Genomic DNA, 25,086 nt, shown 5'->3' with positions numbered 1-25,086 from the left:
ACCAATTCTTGGCATATGCCCACAAAGGCTCCAACACCCCAAAGGGGCTTCAAAGGACTCCATCAAGGCCCTGCTTCAAAAAATAAAAAAAAAAGGTCATTGAGCTAAAGCCTGCCAGGCTTCTCTGCCCCAACCAGGGACATGCTTTTGTGGTGAAAAAAAGGGACACTGGAAAGTAAGCTGCCCCCTCACTTCTCTGAAAGAGAGTCCAGTCTCTTCAGCCCTGCTCCAGCCACATGCAACTTGACCTTGACCAGCCTTCTGGGACTTGCCACTGAAGACTAAAGGTGCCCAGGGCCATCAACCCCATCTCACATCACTATAAATAAGCCTAGGATATTTCTTCCAAATAGCAAGTAAACTAATCTCATTTCTTATGGACACAAAGGCCACTTACTATGCCTTGCCTAAATATTCAAATTTTTATTCATCCCTTGAAAATCTCTATTATAAGTATTAATAGTCTTATTTTCTGCTACTTTAATATATAGTGTTTTCTTTATTCCTCTTGCCTCAATACCCCATGCCTATTTTAGGCTAAAACTTGCTCCTAATTTAGACAAATTTACCTCTGCCACCCAGCAGTATATCCCAAAATTCTCTTCACCACATCACTATTACAAAGCTCCAGGGAAAGGCACCCTGGGTTCACCTCTCCAATTTAAAAAAAGCAAAAGCTCCATCTCCATACATGCTACAAATGGCTTTTCCAGTTTACCTAAATCATTGCCAACTAAAAACAACAGTCATTAAAACTTAGATTCTAACTACAAAATGTAGAAAATATAACCACAACTCCAATACCTTGTAAACTTTTCCTAAATATGTGTGACTCTTGCTCCTTAGGACAGTTCTCAAACTGAAATAAAATTGGGTTACATTTACAAATAATATAAAATAATAATAATATCGACATGGACTTGGTGAAAATACATTAACATATTAAAAACATTTAAAACTATAAAAATTTTATTTTATTTTTTTCCTTTCCTTTTTTTATTTTTTTATTTATTTGTTTTAAATAAGTTTTTATTAATGTTAATGGGGTGACATCAATAAATCAGAGTACATATATTCAAGGAAAACATGTCCATGTTATCTTGTCATTCAATTATGTTGCATACCCATCACCCAGAGTCAGATTGTCCTCCGTCACCCTCTATCTGGTTTTCTTTGTGCCCCTCCCCCTCCCCCTTCCCCTCCTTCCCTCCTGCCCCCCTCCCCCCCACCCCCGGTAACCACCACACTCTTGTCCATGTCTCTTAGTCTCATTTTTATGTCCTACTATATTAGTTAAAACTTTGCTTAATAATCTAATAGGCTTTAATCACTTCATTATATTAAAACACTTGTTATAATATCTATTAACATTGACTATTTTAACTTTATTATTTATTTTATATCATATTTTTCCAATCTGCCTCCAAATTGAAACATGGAAATTCAAAGAAATATAAATCACAATACACGAATTAAAATTTTAATAAATACAAAAGGGGGATCTGTTGGGGACCGAAATATAAACAGGGTGTTTTACAATATGGATATCCAGGGGACAAAGGTGCTAGGCCTAACCCCCACCTTACCTGCCCAGTTAACAAACAGCTATACCTGATTTTCACCTGTCCTACTCATGTTCTCCAAAAAAGGCTGGAAGCTAATTTCTTATTGGTAAAAGTTAAATCTAAATAGTATGGTAAGAATTATCTTTGTGTTGTCTTGGAAACAATTGAATTGCTAATAAACCACGTTTTTTTCCTAAATAAAAACAAATGCGCTTCTGGGAGCCGCCATAGCATCAACTTAGAAACAATAAGACTATTCGCCATGCCGTCCTCCAAAACCCATCTTTATATATATATCTTTAATTCTCTATCATTTATTTAATTCCATACCTTTTCCCATTCAAAAACCTCATAATAGACTTGTCATGGCTAAACTGCAACATATAAGAATGTCCAAAAAAATTAATAATTAGAGAGAATATCGAAGAGATCTTTTACATATTAACAACCAATCACAGTTTGTCATTCTAACCCTCAGAAAACATATATATAGTGTGTCCGTAAAGTCATGATGCACTTTTGACCGGTCACAGGAAAGCAACAAAAGACGATAGACATGTGAAATCTGCACCAAATAAAAGAAAAACTCTCCCAGTTTCATACCTATTCAATGCAGTTCGATGTGGGCTCACGCACAGATTTTTTTTAAAGCCCATGGGATATGTATTACTCAGTAATAAATACAAAAGTACAATCAAAATTCTATTTTTTCATGCATATACATATAATATATTCAATTACTACCTTAATTAGTTGTTGAGGTATACAGACCACCAATTACAGAAGAAAGTATGACATAAAAGTGACAGATTAATAACAACTGTTTGATTTAATAACATGGCTGAATGACGTTCAGAAATAGGAATTACCTCACAGGATTACTAGTCAAAGACACGCGCAGCGACTCCAGGCATGTGACAAGTCTCTCATCTGCAGGCCCCATTTTCAGCTCATAGATAAATTCCTGAGGTGAAATTTGCCGATTTCTCTTAAGACTTCCCTGTAAAGTAAGTAAAAAAATAAAAAATTAATTCATAGTGTGTGAAGATTATCCATTAAAGTAATAAAATTACATGATCCGACCTTTCAGATTAGCAGCTGCTCATGACTACTTAGAGAAACATTACTTTGAGAGGCTATTTCCTTACTTCATAATTCATAATTCATGGTATCCACAAAAGATAGTAGAATATCAAACGGTTTACAAATTAAAGTACTTTTTCAAATCAAAAATATGAAAAACAACAAAGTAATATCACAGAAAATACGTTAATATATAGTAACGTATTTTTGGTGCACTCAAAAACCGGAACTTAACATTAAAATAAATATTCCAAGCAACACAAAAAGCCTGAGATTTTACCCTATATACAAGCCATGTTAGCCTGCTACTGTTTCAGGGATGCTGACAGAAAACACAAGAATCCTACAGTAGAGTCAAAAACATTATTATGCACATTTGTTCCCCAGCCCACCAATTCCCACAGGGATGACGCAGGGCCCCGATGGATGACGGGCGCCGGCACCAGTGAACTGCATTACAGGGGAGAATGAGCTTGGAGATGCACTGTTTTTATAGTGCACAGTGTCGTTATCCATAGACAAACATAACTTCACTTCTAAGGCTAAGTCATTGCAAACACAACCCTGAGAAATGGCCTCAGTCAAGAGCAGTCAAGTCTTGAATTCTTCACATAACCAGAAATAATATAGTGATATTCAGGGCCCGTGACAGACTGCCTCTCCCAATGATAAATATAACTCATGAAGGATCTGTGTTCAAAATAGTTCAACTCCTACAACTCAAAAGTAGTAACACAAAAGTCCAATCACAAAAGATGATACACAAATGGCCAATAATCATATGAAATGCTGCTCATGATCATTTATCAACAGGGAAATGCAAATTAAAACAATTAAAATAACACTACAGTACTCCCTAGACTGGTGAGGATGTGAAGCACCTGGACCTCTCCTACATGATTGATGGGGATGTAACATCATATTGCCACTTTGCAAGTTCCAACAGTTTCTTTTAAAGCTAAATATACACTAACCATAGGACTCAGCAACTGCACAACTAGGTTGTAAGCAGGAGGGGAACACTTTTATTTGTAATAGCTAGACTGGGAATGACCCAAGTATTTATCAACAAGTTGGGTTATATCCATACAATGGAATACTACACAATAATAAAAAAAAATTTTCACTACTGATAATACAACAGAATAAACGAATCCAAAAATGCTATGCTGAGTTAAAGAAGTCAGAGAAAAAAAGAGCATGGTTCCATTTATATAAAAGAACCAAGGCCAAACTGTCAATATTTCTCTAGGACTATTTTAGTTCAAGGCACAAAAGCAGAGCTCTTAATTTTTGGCGTGTTTGGTTAGAGGAAGGGTTAAAGGTGGACAACTTTTTAAGTGGGGCAGCAAATAGATTTTTCCAATGAATGCGGAGAAAAACAGACTTAAACTTACCGCCTAAAAATACTTCTTTATTTCAGCTGTATTGTTTTTCAGCTTGAATAATTTATTAAGCAATAAATTGCCTAAAGACCTCTGTACTTTCACCTGGGATTCCTGCCTCTAACACCCTCCCCTCGCCCCCAAACCTCACCGTCACACCTACACCTTTGCACAGGCCTAGTCCTGGGCGTCCTCGGTATCAGTGAGACCTAGGCTGAGACCAACCTCTCGGACAGGCCTTTAATGAGCCGTACAAACTGAGTCCCTTTGTCATCAATGGGGTCCTTTGTCAAAACACGCACCACTCTGTTGTATTAAAATAATTTTTACACTTATTATTTAAAAGATATATGAATGCCTACTGTGTGTTACGCCTTGTTTCACATGATGCGGATGCAGGATAACATAAAAGTCAAAGATGACTCTTAGGTTTTTGGTCTAAACCAAAATGTGGTGCCACTTCCTTGAATGGAAAGATGAAAAAAGGAGAATGAGTGATAGGGAACATAGCTATTTAAGAATTACAAGTTTGAGCAAATGACATTTTTCTAAGAAACTAACATTTGCGCAGAGACCAGAGTAAAGAAGAGAGGACACGGGAAGTGTGGGAGAATGACATCCTAAACAAACAGAAGAGCAAATACGAAGGCCTAGGCAGGAATGAACTTGGTATGTTCAAAGGACAGCAAGAAGCTGCATTTAAATCTCAGTGAGCACGACAGTTAGAGATGACAAGGACAGACAAAACAGGCCAGCTTTGGACCCTGGAGTCAGGACAGAAGAACCACAGTCTGAGTGCCAGATGTTTCTGTATGACCCTTGAGCTAAGAATGCTTTGTACATTTTGAAATACTTGTAAAAAGGGGAGGGGGGGGGTAGTAGGTGCAGGAATAAAGAGAGGAGGAAGACAAAACAGCATCAACTGAGACCCCATCGACATACACAGTCTAAAATATTTACAATCCGGCTCCTAAGAAAAAGTTTGCAAGCCACTGATAAAGTACTCACCATGGTTTGTAGGATTCTAAGTTTTATTCTGAGTAGATGGAATACTATTGGAGGGCACTGAGCATAGAAAAGATGTAATAAGCATTTTTTAAAAATTACTCAAAGTCCTGTGTGGCAACAGACTGTAAGCGACAAAACATGAAACAAGTAAACCAACTATTCTATTGCTCGGTCAAGAGCAGCCAGCAGTGTGGATAAGCTGCCAATGGTGGAAAACAGGCGAGCTGCTCGACATGGAGGTGGAGCAGACAAGATATGCTAATAGTTTGGATGTAACGTATGAAAGAAATAAAATTTAAAGATGATGCCAAAGCTTTTGATCTCAACAACTAAATGAATGGTATTACCATCTACTAATCATGATGACCTAACCAATACCAGCTTGAGGGGTGGGTGGATTGGAAATAAGCCTCATCAGAACTCTGGGGTAAAGCAAGAAAAAAAAATGGACAAGACTTTATTATTATTATTATTATTATTATTATTATTATTTAGTAAGAGGAGGGGAGGCAGAGAGACAGACTTCTGCATGCGCCCCAACCGGAATCCACCCAGCAAGCCCAGTAGGCTCTGCCCATCTGGGGCATCACTAGAGCTCTTATTAGCACCTGAGGTGGAGGCCATGGAGCCATCCTTAGAACCAGGCCAACTCACTCCAACTGAGCCATGGCTGCAGGAGGGAGGGAGGGAGGGAGGGAGGGTGGTAGGGAAAGAGAGCAAGAGAGAGAGAGAGAAGTGAGAGGGAGAGGGTTGGAAAAGCAGGTGGACGCTTCTCCTGTGTGCCCCGACTAGGAATCATACCAGAGACATCCACACACCGGGCTGATGCTCTACTGCTGATCCAACTAGCCCCAGACTATTCTGCTGGAGAAGGAGGTGGGTGGAGTGCTGAGGGGCTTGGGCGCCCTGAGATTTTAGCCCAGCCTGTTTGGTATGAGCTGAGTTAGGCAGGGGCCTGTGAGTCCAGTTGAGTCCACAGAGAGAGAGAGAAGCAGTTTTTCCTGCCTGTTTGCTTGTGTGCCTTTATGAGACTTTAATAACCGGAATGGCCCACCATGTTCTGGCTCCACAATTCTTTTACTGTCTGCCCAAATCCAATGGGAATCTGGATGGCCATGGCGGCGGCCACTGGCCTTACACTGAGGTAGAGTGTTCTGTTTGGTGATTAGCAAGTGAGATGTGGCAGTTCTATTACTACACAGATAGAAGCAGCAATAGAAACAGCTAAAAGTAAAAATGCATAACTGAAGGCATAAAAAGACAAGACATGAAATCATTTTCAGAAAGTAAAAAAGTGCATTGACAAGGTCTGACATCTGTTAAAGTATGTGTTAAGAGCTCGTTGGTCAACTGTGATCACCCGGGAAACACCTGACAGTGTGGTACAAGCTTCCTCCTAGCTGCATGCAGTGCTCAGGCACCCATGCAAAGGAGGTGGGAATTTAACCAAGGGCAGAGTTTATGTGAAGAGACAAGTGAACTCATGGTTTATGCAAGAGAACAAAGGACGAAGGTTTCATCTTCGTCCAAGGTCCATAAGGAGAGAAGTAAAGGCGTGGTGGGGATGGGGAGATAGTAACATAAAGAGAAGCTAGAGTCACTGGATTAGTGCAGGGGTCGGGAACCTATGGCTCGCGAGCCAGATGTGGCTCTTTTGACGGCTGCATCTGGCTCACAGACAAATCTTTAATAAAAAAAAATAACGTTAAAAATATGAAACATTCTCATGTATTACAATCCATTCAATTCCTACTGTTCATGTTCATGGTTGTGGGTGGCTGGAGTCAATCACAGCTGTCCTCCGGGACAACACCAAATTTTTATTGGATAATGTGTAACGTACACGGGTCGTTGTATGGTTCTCACGGAATTACATTTTAAAATATGTGGCATTCATGGCTCTCAGCCAAAAAGTTTCCCGACCCCTGGATTAGTGGTTCTAAAAGGGTAACAGAATTCTTAAAATAGAAATATAAAGTAAGTAGGAAAGATAGATTACGCTCAGAAAGGGAAGTCTCTAAATTGTATTTAGAGGTGGTATTTTACTAATCAAGATAATGGGTGGCTGACATTGGGTGCGAAATCAAAGATCACTGGGAGTGATAGAGTTAAGGAAATACAAGCATGGAGTGTTGGATGGGTCATCTATGCAAGTGATGAAGTCGGCAAGAACAATGACAGTAGTAGTAGCAGCTAGAAGAAGAGCTACGCTCTAGAAGGAAGTCCATCAGTGCAGGCCAGCACCTCCTCCTGTGATGCCATCTTTTCCACTATAAAATGCCCGGCACTCAATGAATGAATGAGATTATAATAACATGGAAGCTATACACTGACTGAGGATTAAAACAAGAAAGTTAGTTTAAAATATATTCTGAGAAAAACAAACAAAAACAAATGCTCACTCAGAAGTGACTATTTCAAATTAAAGACTTAGGAAACAAACCAGATAATTGGAAAATTAGGTTTCAGCACAATTTCTTCCCTTTATTACATTACTATCAAAATACAGGTATAAAAGAAAGGAAATTGAGGGAGAAAATATTATTATTACATGAATAATTAGAATCATTCCCTTTAAGCACAGCTCTTCTCGTGTTTCTTTCATTTAACATAACTTCAAAAGAAGTGGGAGGTAGGGGAGAGGAGAAGGATCCTCTTTCCTTGCATTTCTACAAGTCCATTAGCCAGGAAGAGAAAATACTTAGAAAGCTTTATCCCCTGTGGTATCAAACACATTACTGAGATAAGCATGTCTGCCTGACATCACGAAAATGAGAAGGGTCTTTATCCAACAGAATTTTTAAATCCCTTAGTAAATTTTATTCTAAAACACCAAATGCAGAACAGAAAAGAAAGTACATACATCACACCTGTCAGATTCTTTATTAAATCTATTCTAAGGGATAAAATGTAACGCTTGCTTACATTACTCATTTCCCTTACCATTTCTGGTTCTCTAAAACCAAACAGTCTTTCACTAAAGGTAATAGTAACCATTTCATTTCCTTCTTCGACCCTTCTCAGAACAGATTCTTCTGTGCTTGCCTCAATGCCTGCACTGCACCTCAGTTCAGGTGCAAGAATAGTTCAGCATGGGCATCTCCACTGTTCTGGCTTATTTGTTTACAGAGTAATTTGGAATATCAATTCTATGACAACTGAAAAATATGCTATATACCTCAAGGTACCAGTGACAAACACTAAAGAACTTAATTTCTTTCCCTTTTCCAAGTAATTTAATGATTTCTACACAACCATGGAGAATCCACCATTAAATGATGACCTGATTTTTAAAATAACGTAAGTTAAAAGCTAAACCTAGAAAGTTTGCATGCTATGCCAGACAGTATAAAGTCAGTGTGAGTTAGGTACCTGCTTTAAGGAAAAGCATGCCTGGATTATTTGAGAGATCAAAGAAATCAGAAATTATATTCTTAAACATTATTCCAATTGCTATAAACTATTACTTAACAGGTTACATCAAACCTTGTTTCTCCTGATATCACTTGTGTCTAAACCACAATTTAACATTCAACATCGTAAACTGCAGGTATAGTTCAGTCTTTTAATCACACTTTAAATATGTTGATTTTATTCATGAATTTAACATAAAGATACAAAATATAAAGCTTCTACAGATGTAAAATTTTAAATACTAGTAGAGTGGAAGAACAGGTTAAAACCACAAGTGATTTTTGTGTGAAGTTAGTTATCAGACTCAAGATCCTTCCCCGTAACTGCAGAAAACAGAAAAATTCCAACATAAAGCCATCATAGCCAAAAAGCTTAGGTTCGCATAGTTACGAGTGTGTGTGTACTCCTGCAATGGGTATATGTGTCTATCTCTATGTCTTTAGGTTTTTGGTCATGTTGATAACTATAAATGAACTGTCTCTGTTTCTTTTTAGTATTATAACTCCTGAATTCTTGGTACCTATTATTTAAGTTATAAGACTTGTAAAGATGAATACGACAATACAAAAATGTATTGCCTATTTAAAAAATAGTTTGCATTGATAATGACAATATTTTAAGAAAACAGCAGAGTCAGCAATGCACAAAAAAAAGGGTGAATAAAGTTGCTGCCAAGGGGGTAATTATAATCTAAATTACTATCATGTATATTGCTATTAAAATGCATTGCAACAATTTCCTTACATTTTTTCAAATGATTTCTAGCACCTCTCATGTCACTGATCAACAGAAACACTAAGCTGTCATTGCAATACGAATTACTTGTTTTCAGAGCATTTGCAACCCCAATAGATCTCCATTGCCAATAAAATCTGTTATTCAAAAATGAAATTATGCAAACTCATAGTAGAAACTATGAGTGATGTAAAGTGCTGCAGAAAGGTGCATTCACAAACAAAATAAAGTTTTTAGCGAAGAGCTCCCTTAAAGAGTTACTTATATTTTTTTATAAACATTTAATGAGCACCGTTATGTAATAAAACATCTGGCTACAGCCCTGGCTGGTTGGCTCAGTGGTAGAGCGTCGGCCTGGCGTGCAGAAGTCCTGGGTTCGATTCCCGGACAGGGCACACAGGAGAAGCACCCATCTGCTTCTCCACCCCTCCCCCTCTCCTTCCTCTCTGTCTCTCTCTTCCCCTCCCGCAGTGAGGCTCCATTGGAGCAAAGATGGCCCGGGTGCTGGAGATGGCTCCTTGGCCTCTGCCCCAGGCGCTGGAGTGGCTCTGGTCACGGTAGAGTGACGCCCTGGAGGGGCAGAGCATCGCCCCCTGGTGGGCAGAGCGTTGCCCCCTGGTGGGTGTGCCAGGTGGATCCCGGTCGGGCACATGCGGAGTCTGTCTGACTGTCTCTCCCCGTTTCTAGCTTCAGAAAAATACAAAAATAAAAATAAATAAATAAATAAATAAACAAACAAACATCTGGCTACACTTTTGAAGCTGCTTTTAAAGTACATTAAAAGTGGGAATGCAGCCTGGCCAGGTGGTGGTGCAGTGGATAGAGCATCGGAATGAGACGCGGAGGACCCAGGTTCGAAACCCCACGGTCATCAGCTTGACTGTGGGCTCATCTCGTTTGAGCAAGGCTCACCAGCTTGAACCCAAAGTCTCTAGCTTGAGTAAGGGATTACTCGGTCTGCTTTAGCACCATGATCAAGGCACACATGAGAAAGCAATCAATGAACAACCAAAGTGCTGCAATGAAGAATCGATGCTTCTCATCTCTCTCCATTCCTGTCTGTCTGTCCGTATCTATTCCTCTCTTTGACTCTCTGTCTCCATCCAAAAAAAAAAAAAAAAAAAAAACCAACAAAACAAAACCGTGCAGCCACTGTGGAAAACAGTATGTTGTTTCCTCAAAAAATTAAAAATGGAGCCTGACCAGGTGGTGGAGCAGTGGATGGAGCGTCGGACTGGGATGCAGAGGACCTGGGTTCAAGACCCTGAGGTCGCCAGCTTAAGCGCGGGCTCATCTGGTTTGAGCAAAAGCTCACCAGCTTGAACCCAAAGTCGCTGGCTCCAGCAAGGGGTTACTTGATCTGCTTAAGGCCCGCGGTCAAGGCACATATGAGAAAGCAATCAATGAACAACTACGGTGTTGCAACGCACAATGAAAAACTAATGATTGATGCTTCTCATCTCTCTATGTTTCTGTCTGTCCCTGTCTATCCCTCTCTCTGACTCACTCTCTGTCTCTGTAAAAAAAATAAAATAAAAATAAAAATAAAAATGGACTTGCTTTATAACACAGCTACTCCACTTCTAGAAATATATCCTAAGAATCCTAAAACACTAATTCAAAAGAAGCATCTTTACAACACCCAAGATCTGGAAATAGCCCAAGTGTCCATCAGAGAACGAGTGGATAAGAAAGCTGTGGAACATATACATAATAATACTACACGACCATAAAAAGGAAAGGAAATCTTACCTTTTGCAACAGCATGAATGGACTTGGAGATTATTATGCTAAGTGAAATAAATCCATCAGAGAAAGAGAAGTACTATATGATCTCACTTATATGTGGAATCTAATGAACACAATAAACTGAGTAACACATAGAAATGGTTCACTGTCACAGAAAACAGAAGGACAATTATCAGAGACAAGGGGGAAAGGGGGACAGGATCAAAGAAGGTGAAGGGATTAGCCATATTATATACACATAACACATAGGGACAGACAAAAGGGCAGCAATGCCCAGAGGGAATGGGGGCTAGAGGTAGGTGGAGGGGCCAGGGGTGAAACGGGGGTGGAAAGAGACTCTGCATGGGGCATAATGTGGTGTGGAGAGGGTGTTATATTAAGTGAGACATTTGAAACCATGTCAATATAATAAATTAATAATTTTTTTAAAAAATAGCATACGTTAAGTTTATAATTACCAAGTACATTTTTACAAAGAAACATGAGAAAATATAGAAAATACAGTGTTCTTTCCATTCCCATACTATTCTATAAAAGAAAAAAACAGATTGATCCAACACTAGTGTTAGATACTTAGAAATTAACTTGAAATAACAATAAAAGAAACTTCTACACTTCAGGATTTTTCACTATATTCACAACACATTACATTTCTTTTATTACCCTTCAATATATAACTAGGACTGACTTCCCTTCCATTCACAGGAAAGCTTCCTTGGATTGGCCCACTGCCTTCAATAAGACTTTAACAGTTAGAATATTGTATGTATTTCAGAAGGTTTCCTTCAACTGCTAAATGCAATATCTTGATGTTACAAAATTTCTACCTGCTTACCATGACCAGACCTGAGGTGTTATTTAGCTTATAAGCCTTAAAAGTCATATACCATCATAGGGAACAGTCCACTGCTTCAAGCCGGAGAATGGCAGCTGAATCAACAAGGGAGAGCCACACACATGAGCACATGGCAGCAACGTGGCACGAGCTACAAGAATGAGGACGCCTATAAACTAATACAGTATGGTTTTTAGAATATATTTTAAAGTAAAATTATTACAAAAGAATATATATTACATCATGTTTGTGAAAGAAAAATGAGAAAATATACATATAATATTTTGGATTGCACACCTTTCCAGGGGTATATGGGCGCATGGTGAGGATGACGAGTCAGACACCTTGAAGAAATGAGGACGAGTGGTAATTCTCTGAATATGCCTTTTGTGTAGTTTTAAATTTGAAACAATGTCAATGTTGTATATATTTAAGAAGAAAAATATAAAATCAAGAATAATGGAAAGAAAATCCTGAAATTTAAAATGTCATATCAAATAAACTTAACTGTATTTCAAATGGTTAATGTTGGTCAAATAAGTTCATAAATATGATGTATATGTTTGCTCGCTTTGGGTGTGGGAGACAGGCTGTAAGCTGGCGAAGTCATTATAGCCTAAGGCTTAGTTTTAAGACTAAGCCTTTCCCTCCCTCCTAATACTAAGGTCTTCTCAAAACTAAGCTTTTCCCTACACCCTTGACTGTTGCATGACAGGGGGTGGTGCACTCTTATGATGAATCCCATTTATGCCTCAGATAAGTGACTTTGTATATTGGCTTAAAGGCTTTAATTTTCTACACTATAAAATGAAGCAGACCAGGGGCTCTAACACTCTCAGTTCCTGCTATCAGCATTGCAGAGGCCTCCCTGCTCCCTTGCCCTCTATGGGAAAAGCAGGTTTTTTCCCTTGGCTTTTCTTGTGGCTTGCCTGTCTTGGTGAGACACCAGTAAACAGAATGGCCCACCATCCTCCGACTCCACCATTTCTTTTCTGTCTGCCCGAATTAGCTTATAAGCCTTAAAACTCATATACCATCATAGGTAACAGTCAACTGCATATGAACAGAGAACCTGCATGTGAATGGCTGTGATAGCGGCCCCTGGCCATACAGATAACAGTGTTAAGAAACAGATTAAGAAAACTGAAGATATCAGAATAAACTCCTGGTTTGGGTTTGAAAGGGGGCTTGTATTTAGATATAGATGACAGAGAGAGCTAAAGACAGAAAAATATATATAATATGGCCATGTATATTGTAAAGCCAGAAGCCACGGCCACTATCACAGCAGCCTGGCCCATGCAGGTTCGCATTGGATTCGGACAGTCGGTAAAGAAACAATGGAGCCAAAAACTGATGGGCCGTCATCTTTAATTCTAGCTTGCACCCGGCGGGCAAGTAAAAATACACACTGGGCTCCAAAACCCACTCACATTTAGTGCTCACAAAGCTACTGACTTATCCGAGTTTCCTAGAATCAAAGGTTTCTAGCTCACCAGCCTTATTCTCCTCAGTTCCCCATCTCCTTCCTTATCCCAGATACAAACTCTACACAAACTAGCATCTCACTCAGCACTCCGCCATCTTGGCTGATTCTCCTGGCCTCCTCCACGTGGCCTCCTCCCGCTGCTGGCTCTACTCTCTCTGCTCTCTCATGCTAACCTCAGGAACCAAGAGCGCAAGCTCCCGCTCCGTCCCCATTTTATAGTGTAGAAATCCAAACCCTTAATCCAATATACAAAATAGGGAAGTCTCTAATACAAAGTCACTTTCTGAGGCATGATTGGATTGTACCACCCCACATCAAAAAGGGTAGGAAAGGCTTAATCCCAAAACCAAGCCCCAGGCTACAAGGATTCTACCTGCCTTTAGCCCACCCCAACACACATTAATATCACCTAGGCGATGGCCTCCTCGTGTTATCTTTAACAAAGTGAGCATAATACATTTTATCTGCCCAACATATGTATACATGTATTTTTTTAATATATTGATTTTTAGAGAGAGAGAAGTAGAGAGAGGAAACGGTGGGGAGAGGAGAGGGAGACAGAGACAAATCAATTCCTTGTTTCAATTATATTCGTACATCCATTAGTTGATTCTTTTATGTGCTCTGACCGAGGATTGAACCCACAACACAGGCATATGGGGACAATGCTCTAACTAACTGAACTACCCATGCAGGACTACATATGAGTTTTCTATATAGATATGTTTTATATATAAACATGTATGTACACATACAATATCCAAATGTGCACACATACATATATACATGTGTCACATACACACACACACACACACACACACACACACACATACATATATATAGTATATATCCTAACTCCCCATTAGAAGATCTAGCACCCAGATATTGGTTTCTAAATAGCAGTCCCATTCAAGGGTCATTCCTTGGAGATAGGGTTGATTCCATGGTTAAAGCTAGGCCAGTACAGGAGGATCCTGGAAAATCCTGTACAAAATAGTAAGAAAGTACTCAAAAAATGATGGGAAATGCTCAAGAGCAAAGAAATCAGTTTGACGGGGTTTCTATTGCCAAACCTACTGGGGTAGGGGTGGAAAATGACTGATTAAAAGACACACCTTTTCCTTTGGTATTGATGAAAACATTCTGAACTAGATGTGGGAACATAAATGCCAATAAATTGTACACTTCAAAATGGTTAACATGATGGACTCTATGGTATATAAATTTTAACACAATAAAAATGTTTTAAAGGTGTAAGGCCAGGAGCCGCCATCATGGCCATTCACATGCAGGTTCCCACTGGATTCGGGCAGACGGTAAAGAAATGGCGGAGTCGGAGGATGATGGGCCATTCAGTTTATTGGTGTCTTACCAAGACAGGCAAACCACAACAGAAGACAAGGGAAGAGCAGAAAACCTGCTTTTCCCATAAAGTGCCGGCAAGGGATCAGGGAAGCCCCTGCAATGCTGGTAGCAGGAACCGAAAGAGAGCAAGCTCCCGGTGTGCCCCACTTTATAGTGTAGAAATCAAAACCTTTAATCCAATATACAAACAAGGAAGTCTCTGATACAAAGTCACCCAGCTGAGGTATAGTGAGATTCCTCATAAGAGTGCACCACCCACATCATGCAACAGTCAAGGGTGTGGGGAAAAGCTTAGTCTTAAAACTAAGCCTCAGGCTATAACGACCTGGCCTGCATACAGCCTGTCCTCCACACACAATGCAAACTATAAGTGAGCAAACATATATATCAATTTACAAACTTATTTGACCAACAAAAGGACATTTATAAAACAGAAAAAAATTAATTTGTCCTACTAGAAGTCAGAACAGGAGTTGGGGAAGAGGAAGCATAGTGACTGGGACATTCAGGCAGCTGGCACTGTCCTATTTCTCCAGCTGGTACCAGTTACACTGAAGGAGGAGAAACCAGAGAATGCAGAGGAGAGGGGGGTTGCAATGTCTGGGGTCTTACACTCCAGCCTGTGACCTCAGTGTTCTTGAGTAAGGGAACAAGGGCAGAAAAATGTTTGAAAAATAACAAACCACAGGTGTGGACCTTGCTGGTTATCAGTTCCTTGAAATGAACTGCAGCTCCAGTAAGAAGAATGAGTAATGGAATTATGAATAAAAGGATTATCAAGGACAGACCCTCCTGCTGCCTCTCCCCTTCCCCTTCCTAAGACATGAAGGTCACATAGGCCTGCAAACAAAGAGGTCACAGAAATCAGGCATTTCACATGAAAGCTAAAGCTGTCAAGGTATATAAGATGTAAGAAATCTAACTTCGGGGAGCATGTGGTGTGGTTGCCTCTGCTGGGGACATGCTGCTCCGCTGGCTGAATGAATCCTACTTCTTTCATCGAGTCGTCTGGGTGTGTATGTCCTCCTTTGATTCCTGCAATATCATGGCTGTGTCACTCTGTGATAACTTATGTAGTGCTATAGAAAAGATTGTTTTAACTTTACTGTATGAATTAAATTTAGAAATATTTAAAAACCATTTTTAAATATACTATTTTTTATGCTTTATGCTATCTAAGGTTAAACAGGTACATTCAAATTAAATTCCTTTTAAATTTTTTATTTTGGGTTTGAAAACATGCCTGTAAGGCCAGGAGCCGTCATCGTGACCATTCACATGCAGGTTCCCATTGGATTCGGGCAGGCGATAAAGAAATGGCGGAGTCAGAGGATGGGGGGCCATCCTATTTATTGGTGTCTCACCAAGACAGGCAAACCACAAAAGAAGACAAGGGAAAAGCAGAAAACCAGCTCTTCCCATGAAGGGCAAGGGATCAGGGGAGCCCCTGCAATTGTGATAGCAGGAACTGTGTGTCTGAGCTCCTGGTCTGTCCCACTTTATAGTGTAGAAAACCAAAATCCCTTAATCCAATATACAAACAAGGAAGTCTCCAATACAAAGTCACTTATCCAAGGCATAATTGGATTTCTCATGAGAGTGCACCACCCAGATCATACAATCAGTCAAGGGTGTGGGGAAAAGCTTAGTCCCAAAACCAAACCTCAGGCTACAACAGCCTGGCCTGCTTATAGCCTGTCCCCCACACCCAATATAAGTCACAAGCGAGCAAACATATATATCATGTTTACAAACTTATTTGACCAACAATGCCATTTAAAATATTTTGTGCAGGATAACATTTATACTTCCATGCTAAAAAATGAAATAAAAAAAGAAAAGTTATACTGTGTCAAATAAGGCCATTTGTCTTTATTTTGCATCTTCAGTATACCTTTAAGAACTGGAAAATGTTTAGTTCCATTTGAACAAGTTGTCCTTTAAAACTTAAAAAGCAGGCCCTGGCCAGTTGCCTCAGTGGTAGAACATCAACCCCGCATGTGGATGTCCCAGGTTCGATTCCCAGACAGGGCACACAAGAGAAGCGACTATCTGCTTCTCCACCTCTCCCTACCTTCAATCTTTTCCACCCACAGCCATGGCTTAACTCGGTGTTTCCCAACGTGGGGCCCATGCCCCACAGGGGGGCAATTCGATAGTTAAGGGGGGCAATTTGAAAATGGACTCGACACGACTTTAACTCTTTCGCCCCGGGCCATTTAAATGCAATGCTAGATATCGGTGCCAAATTTAACAAAAAATGCAATTCTTAAATAATTGCGGTAAATAATTATTAAGTATAATTTCATTTGACGAGACCAAAATATCAACTGGGTGATTGGCGTCGTCAAGTAAACTTCGTCCTGGGTTCACCGCGGAGCGTGCCCTCTGCTGTGGGGAACCCCGGACGTTTGAAAAACTCGCTAAACAACACAGTTATTCTCACCTAATTGGCCCATCGCAACTTCTGTAGTGTTTCACATCATTCAGTTGGTGTTAATTTGAAATAAGTGTCAGTCAAAACTGTTGTAAAAGCTCTATGATTTAATAAATATACATATATGGTGGGAATGCAGACTGGTGCAGCCACTGTGGAAAACAGTATGGAGATTCCTCAAAAATCTGAAAATCGAACTGCCTTTTGACCCAGCTATCCCACTTTTAGGAATATACCCCAAGGACACCATAGAACGGCTCGAAAAGGAGAAATGCACCCGCATGTTTGTGGCAGCATTGTTCACAATAACGAACATCTGGAAATAGCCCAAGTGTCTGTCAGAGGACGAGTGGTACATATATACTATGGAATACTACTCAGCCATAAGAAATGATGACATCGGATCATTTACAATAACATGGATGGACCTTGACAACATTATACGGAGTGAAATAAGTAAATCAGAAAAAAAAAAAAAAAAACTAAGATGAATCCATACGTAGAAGGGACATAAAAATGAGACTCAGAGACATGAACAAGAATGTGATGGCAACAGGGGCAGGAGGTTGGGAGAGGGGGGAGGGGGTGAAGGAGAGAGGGGTTAGGGGAGGGGAGGGGCACAAAGAAAACCAGATAGAAGATGACAGAAGACAATTTAACTTTGGGGGAGGGGTATACAGCACAATCAAATGTCAAAATAATCTAGAGATATTTTCCCTCAACATATGTACCCTGATTTATCAATGTCACTGCATTAAATTTAATAAAATAAATAAATATACATATATATATTGTATAGATATAATTGGTAAGTATTTGATTTTATTTTTATCAATATTAAACTCTTTATTAAGTACTTCTTGCATCGGGGCTAGAAAGCACTAATATTTTATAAATATTATTGGGGCTATAATAGTGCATGCACGACAATTTTAATTTTAGAAGCATAACTTTCCAGAAAATTTTGTCAAGTGGAAAAAGTATAGATATCTTTTGATTTGCGGTGGTAGTGTAGTAAATGTGTTATATACATTTAAATAAATATGAATTCTTAGTATACGTTTACTCTATGTCACATTGAATATATTTTAACACATATTTTAATATTAGTTTTTAATTGATCTTATTTTTATTTCTTATAGCCCATAGTAAAATGAGTGGTGCAAGCAAGAAAAAAACTCGTCAATATTCGGAGGAATATTTAAAATTTGGGTTCATACCCGCTGTTCACGATGAGCGGATTCCTTTTTGTCTTTTATGCCAGCAATGCTTGACCAACGAATCAATGAAACAAGGTCGTCTTGAGGCGCATTTGAAGGCAAAACATAGTGCTCATATTAATTCAGATTTGAGTTACTTTAAAACTTTAAAGAAAAATTTTGAAAAAAGAACAACATTAAAGTCTCTATTTACTGCTCATACTTCAACTAATAATCGTGTTCTTGAGACTAGTTATCAAATTTCTTTATTCATTGCTAAAACTGGAGAAAATCACACTATAGGAGAGAATTTAATAAAACCATCAATATCAGCATTTCTTAAAACGGTTCTTGAAAAAGATGACAAAGATGTAAAAGCTATGCCACTCAGTGACAATACTGTTAGCAGAAGAATAGACGAAATGAGTGAGGATATTGAAAAACAACTTATTGAAAAGCTGAAAACAAGAAAATTCTCCTTGCAAATGGATGAATCAACTTTGAGAGACAGTGAGGCAGTATTGATAACTTACGTAAGATATATTGATAAAGGACATTTTGCTGAAGAAATGTTGTTCTGTAAAAGATTAGAAAGCACCACTACCTCCAAAGATATATATAATAAGCTAAAAAACTACTTAGATGTCAATGATATACCAATGAAAAATATAACATCTTGTGCTGCAGATGGTGCTCCCAATATGATGGGCAAGAAAAATGGCTGCTTAAAATTGATGAAAGATGCGAATCCAGAAATGATTCTTGTGCATTGTGTTATTCATAGGGAAAACTTGGTACCTAAAAACATCTCGCCTGTTCTGAATGAAGTATTACATACAGTAATAAAGTGTGTTAATGCTATTAAAGCTAGTGCCAAATGTGAGCGTCTTTTCAAGCTATTTTGTGAAGAACAAAATGAAGACCATGTGAGACTTTTACTTCATACTGAAGTCAGAGGCTATCTAAAGGAAACTGTTTGAAAAGATTTATGAAACTGTGATACTCTTAGTGATTTTTTAAGTGACAAACCTGAAATGAAGTATCTGTTAACAATAGATGGTAAAGCATTTGTGAGTTATTTAGCCGATATCTTTGAAAAACTGAATATATTAAATAAGCAACTTCAAGGAACAAATAAAACTCTTGTGGATGCAAAAGCAAAGATATTTGGTTTCATTACCAATATTGAGTTGTGTCAGAAACATATTAACAACAAAAACTTTAAACAGTTTCATTGGCTCCAAAAATGTGAAGTAACTGATACCGCTTTACTTGTTATTGTCAATCATTTGAATATTCTATCGGCTGATTTAAAAGAAAGATTTTCTGATTTAAAACAAATTGATTTCCCAACATGGATGATGCAGCCAATGTTAGTGGATTTGTCTGATATATCAAATATGCAGTATCAAGAAGAACTCGCAGAATTGCAAAATGATGAGTCAGTTAAAGCTTTATTTAATATCAAAGGAGCGATGGCATGGCTTTGTGAGGAAATAGAAATCAAATACCCAAACTCAACCAAATGTACAAGAAAACTATTGCTACCGTTTCCATCTTCATTTTTAGCTGAATGTGGATTTAGTGCTGTAAATGATTTGCTGGTAAAAAAAAAGAAATCAGCTGGATATAACACAACATGGAGACTTGAGACTAAAGCTAACCAAATTGGAACCTAATATAAAAATCTCTGTGCAGCAAGCATCAAGCGAAAGGATCACACTAAATTAAAATAATAAATTAATATAGAAAAATCTGTATGAAAATTATTTGGAATTTAAATTTCTGTTTTTCATTATATGTTTTGAAATTTTACTTACTGTGTTTTGTTAACAATTTCATAGTGATTTCTTCCCAGAACCTATCATTTATGTTTATTAAGTGAACAAATCAATTTTTTAATGTTAAAAATTATGTATGTTACATAGGGGGGGGACATAAAAATTTTAGAAAGGTTAAGGTGGGGCATGGCACAAAAAAGGTTGGGAAACACTGGCTTAACTGGTTCAAGCAAGTTGGCCCTAGGTACTGAAGAGGAGGATTCCAGGCCGGGCACATGCGGGAATCTATCTCCTCTCCTCTTGTTTGGAAAAAGAAAAAAAAAAGCTTAAAAAAGAAAAATAAAACAAGAAAAAAAACAATTTTTTTAAAAAGCCCAAAGTTGGGGAAGGACAGGCCTGACTAAATAAACAGTAATGTTCTAATTTGCCTGCCTCTGAGTTGATGGTTAATGAATGAAAGATCAAGATCTATTTGGCAGATCAGAACAGATAGGATACTTTTAGTCTTTGATTCCTTACCTACTTTATCGTTGATTATGCTTATATAAAAAGGAAAGCCACAATGAAATTTTATTGGACATTTGCCAAAATAACAATAATTAATGTGGGTGGGGTGGGTAAGAAAACACCAGCTGTTCCAATCTTTAAAACTAGGCAATTTATTTTTCAGTCCCTCCAGGTAATTGCACAATTATTTATCTCCACAATTCCAAGTAGTGCTTCCAAGTGTCACTGCTACATTTATAGTGTAAGCCTGTCGCCCTTTTGTCTTTTCTTGATCTATGAAAGAAAACCATCTTACCTCTTTACAGACATGCTAGCCTACAAATCTAATCTGTTAATGTTAATAAAGAGCTCAAAAATACAAAACAGTATGTAAGGCCAGTAGCCACAGGCACCATCACAGCCGCCTGGCCCATGCAGGTTCACATTTGATTCAAACAAACAGTAATGAAACAGCGGAGCCAAGAACTGGTGGGCCATTACCTTTAATCCTAGCTCGTACCCGGAGGGCAAGAAATACACACAGTGGGAAAACACTTTCCTTTCCATTCAGGGCTCCCAAAGCCACTGGCTTATCCGAGTTTCCTAGAATCAAAGGCCCCACCAGCCTATTCACCTCTTGTCCCCCATCTCCTTCTCTCTGCACAAACTGCATAAACTGGCTTCTCCTTCAGCACTCCGCCATCTTGGCCGCCTCTCCTCTGCAATGCTAATAGCAGGAACAAGGGGGGGGGGGGGGTCTGCCTTATTTTATAGTGTAGAAATCAAAACCTTTAAGCCAATATACAAATAAGGAAGTCTCTGATACAAAGTCACTTATCTGAGGCATAAACGGGATTCCTCATAAGATTGCACCACCCTACATCATGCAACAGTCAAGAGTGTGGGAAAAAGCTTAGTTTTGAAAAGATCTCAGTATTAAAAGGGTGGGAAAGACTTAGTCTTAAAACTAAGCCTTAGGCTGTAATGACCCTGTGTTGGTCAAATAGGTTTGTAAATATGATATATATGTTTGCTCGCTTGTGACTTGTATTGGGTGTGGGGGACAGGCTATAGGCAGGCCAGGTCGTTGTAGCCTGAGGTTTGGTTTTGGGACTAAGCTCTTCCCCACACCCTTGACTGATCTGGGTGGTGCACTCTCATGAGGAATCCAATTATGCCTTGGATAAGTGACTTTGTATCAGAGACTTCCTTGTTTGTATATTGGATTAAGGGATTTTGCTTTTCTACACTATAAAGTGGGACAGACCAGGAGCTTGGACACACAGTTCCTGCTATCACAATTGCAGGGGCTTCCCTGATCCCTTGCCCTTCATGGGAAGAGCTGGTTTTCTGCTTTTCCCTTGTCTTCTTTTGTGGTTTGCGTGTCTTGGTGAGACACCAATAAATAGGATGGCCCCCCATCCTCTGACTCCGCCATTTCTTTATCGTCTGCCCGAATCCAATGGGAACCTGCATGTGAATGGCCACGATGGCGGCTCCTGGCCTTATACCCTGCCTGCTTACAGCCTGTCTCCGATACCCAATGCAAACTATAAGCGAGCAAACATATACATCATATTTACAAACTTATTTGACTGACTGTCGGGCAGATAAAATGTATTATGCTCACATTGTTAAAGATGGCGCTGCCCATGTGGAGGCTGTTGCCCAGGTGATATTAATGTGTGTCTCTGTGGGCTGTGGGCAGGCAGGATCCTTGTAGCCTGGGGCTTGGTTTTGGGATTAAGCCTTTCCCACCCTTTTTGATGTGGGGTAGTACAATCCCATCATACCCCAGATAAGTGACTTTGTATGATATTAGACACTTCCCTATTTTGTATATTGGATTAAAGGTTTGGATTTCTACACTATAAAATTGGGGCATAACGGGAGCTTGCACTCTTGGTTCCTGAGATTAGCATGAGAGAGCAGAGGGGAGCAGAGAACAGCAGAGAAAGGCCATGTGGAGGAGGCCAGGAGAAGCAGCCAAGATGGCGGACTGTTGAGTGAGAAGCCAATTTGTGCAGAGTGAAGGAAGAAGATGGGGAACAGAGGTGAATAAAGTCTGGTGAGCTAGAAACCTTTGATTCTAGGAAACTCGGATAAGTCGGTAGCTTTGTGAGCACTGAATGTGAGTGGGTTTTGGAACCCAGTGTGTGTTTTTACTTGCCCGCCGGGTGCAAGCTAGGATTAAAGACAATGGCCCACCAGTTCATGGCTCCGTTGTTTCTTTACCGACTGTCCGAATCCAATGCAAACCTGCATGGGCCAGGCTGCTGTGCCGGTGGACCTGGCCGTGGATACTGGCCATACACTGACACAGTACAAAATAAAATACACTTCAAATTATTCTTCATATAAATAACTAATAGCTAAATATGGGTAAAAAAAAAATAAAAGAGAGAAAACAAGAACTGCGTCATACCCCTCCCCACTCTGACCCGCTGGAGACTCACTGGCCTCTGGTCTCCTCACTGTAACACATTCACGTGTTGTTTGGAGTAGAAAAAGTTGCAAAACTGAATATACTTGGAAAATACCTGTAGTATCTGATTTTGTGAAAACAGGCAATTTCCTCTTTTCTTAATTAGCAGTTGTTAAAGCTCTGTAGTTTATAGATCAAAGCAAAGGGCCCACAGTCTACCAAGTGTGGGAAGCAGGGAGCAACATGAACAACTGAATTGATTACAATGAGAAAGGAAACAAGTGAAGTTCAACAAAAAGAGGTTAATTGTTCATTTGTATATGTTCATCCTTCTTGTAACTAAATATACAGATGAGAAAAGGCAGAAACAATCTCATATGTCTTTTTATTTCCCAGAATAACTGGCACTATTGTGTTCTATAGCAGATACTACATAAATGCTTCCTAATTAATGAGAGTGAAGATGGTATCGGACCTAAATTTATTTAACAACTACTATGTTCCTCTAATAGAATCCACAAATGTTAAGCTTAAAAACTTAGCCCTTTGGTTAACAATTTTGTAAGTACATAATGTTCTATAAAACCTATTTATACAATGTTGGGCAGATAAAATATATTATATTATGCTCACTTTGTTAAAGATGGCACTGCCCACATGGAAGCCTGTCACCCAGGTGATATTAATGTGTGTTGGGGGCGGGCTGTGGGCAGGCAGGGTCCTTGTAGCCTGGGGCTTGGTTTTAGGACTAAGCCTTTCCCACCCTTTTTGATGTGGGGTGGTACAATCCCTTCATGCCTCAGATAAGTGACTTTGTATTAAAAACTTCCCTATTTTGTATATTGGATTAAAGGTTTTGATTTCTACACTATAAAATGGGGGCGGGCAGAACGGGAGCTTGCTCTCGTGCTCTCTTGATTCCTGAGATTAACATCAGAGGAGAGAGCAGAGGGGAGAGCAGAGAAAGGCCACGTGGAGGAGGCCAGGAGAAGCAGACAAGATGGCGGAGTGTTGAGTGAGAAGCCAGTTTCTACAGAGTTTGTGCAGGGAGAAGGAAGGGAATGGGGAACAGAGGAGAATAAATCTGGTGAGCTAGAAACCTTTGATTCTAGGAAACTCGCATAAGTCAGTAGCTTTGTGAGCACTGAATGTGAGTGGGTTTTGGAGCCCAGTGTGTGTTTTTACTTGCCTGCCGGGTGCAAGCTAGGATTAAAGATGATGGCCCACCAGTTCGTGGCTCTGTTGTTTCATTACCGTCTGTTCGAATCCAATGCGAACCTGCATGTGAATGGCCACGATGGCAACTACTGGCTTTACATCCAACTAATTGAATTATTCATTAAACAGGTATGTAAGTACCTATTGTGCACAGACCATTATGATGAATACTGGGACTCAAAAACAAGTAAGAGAAAATTCTCCTCATGAGGTGCTCATCATGGAGCATCTGAACAGTTACAAGATGCAGGAGCCTGGATACAAATTCATTCTCAATGAGTAAAGGGAGGATGCCCCAACTGTTGCCTGGTGTAATGCCAGCAGCCAGGGCTGCCACTATCAAAGCAGCCTGGTCCATGCAGGTTCGAATTGGATTCGGACAGTCGGTAAAGAAACAACGGAGCCACGAACTGGTGGGCCATTGTCTTTAATCCTAGCTTGCACCCGGCGGGCAAGTAAAAACACACACTGGGCTCCAAAACTCACTCACATTCAGTGCTCACAAAGCTACTGACTTATCCGAGTTTCCTAGAATCAAAGGTTTCTAGCTCACCAGCCTTATTCTCCTCAGTTCCCCATCTCCTTCCTTATCCCAGATAGAAACTCTACACAAACTGGCATCTCACTCAGCACTCCGCCATCTTGGCTGCTTTTCCTGGCCTACTCCACGTGGCCTCCTTCCGCTGCTGGCTCTACTCTCTCTGCTCTCTCATGCTCATCTCAGGAACCAAGAGCGCAAGCTCTCATTCTGCCCCCATATTATAGTGTAGAAATCCAAACCTTTAATCCAATATACAAAACAGGGAAGTCTCTAATACAAAGTCATTTCTCTGAGGCATGATTGGATTGTACCGCCCTACATCAAAAAGGGTAGGAAAGGCTTAATCCCAAAATCAAGCCCCAGGCTACAAG

At 39.6% G+C, this 25,086-nt stretch overlaps 1 protein-coding gene across 2 annotated transcripts in view; it reads right to left on the bottom strand.

Annotated features, from left to right (window-relative positions):
- Nucleotides 1-25,086, bottom strand: part of DIAPH3 (diaphanous related formin 3) — a 522,381-nt gene that overhangs the window by 402,490 nt on the left and 94,805 nt on the right. For both annotated transcript variants that reach the window (XM_066236696.1, XM_066236697.1), the window contains one exon: nt 2,435-2,565. In XM_066236696.1, coding sequence (XP_066092793.1) covers nt 2,435-2,565 — 131 coding nt within the window. The remainder of the gene's footprint in view (nt 1-2,434; nt 2,566-25,086) is intronic.

This window comes from Saccopteryx bilineata, chromosome 6 (genome assembly GCF_036850765.1).
Source record: "Saccopteryx bilineata isolate mSacBil1 chromosome 6, mSacBil1_pri_phased_curated, whole genome shotgun sequence".
NCBI classification, from domain to species: Eukaryota; Metazoa; Chordata; class Mammalia; order Chiroptera; family Emballonuridae; genus Saccopteryx; species Saccopteryx bilineata.
This window is presented reverse-complemented; position numbering and strand designations above follow the sequence as displayed.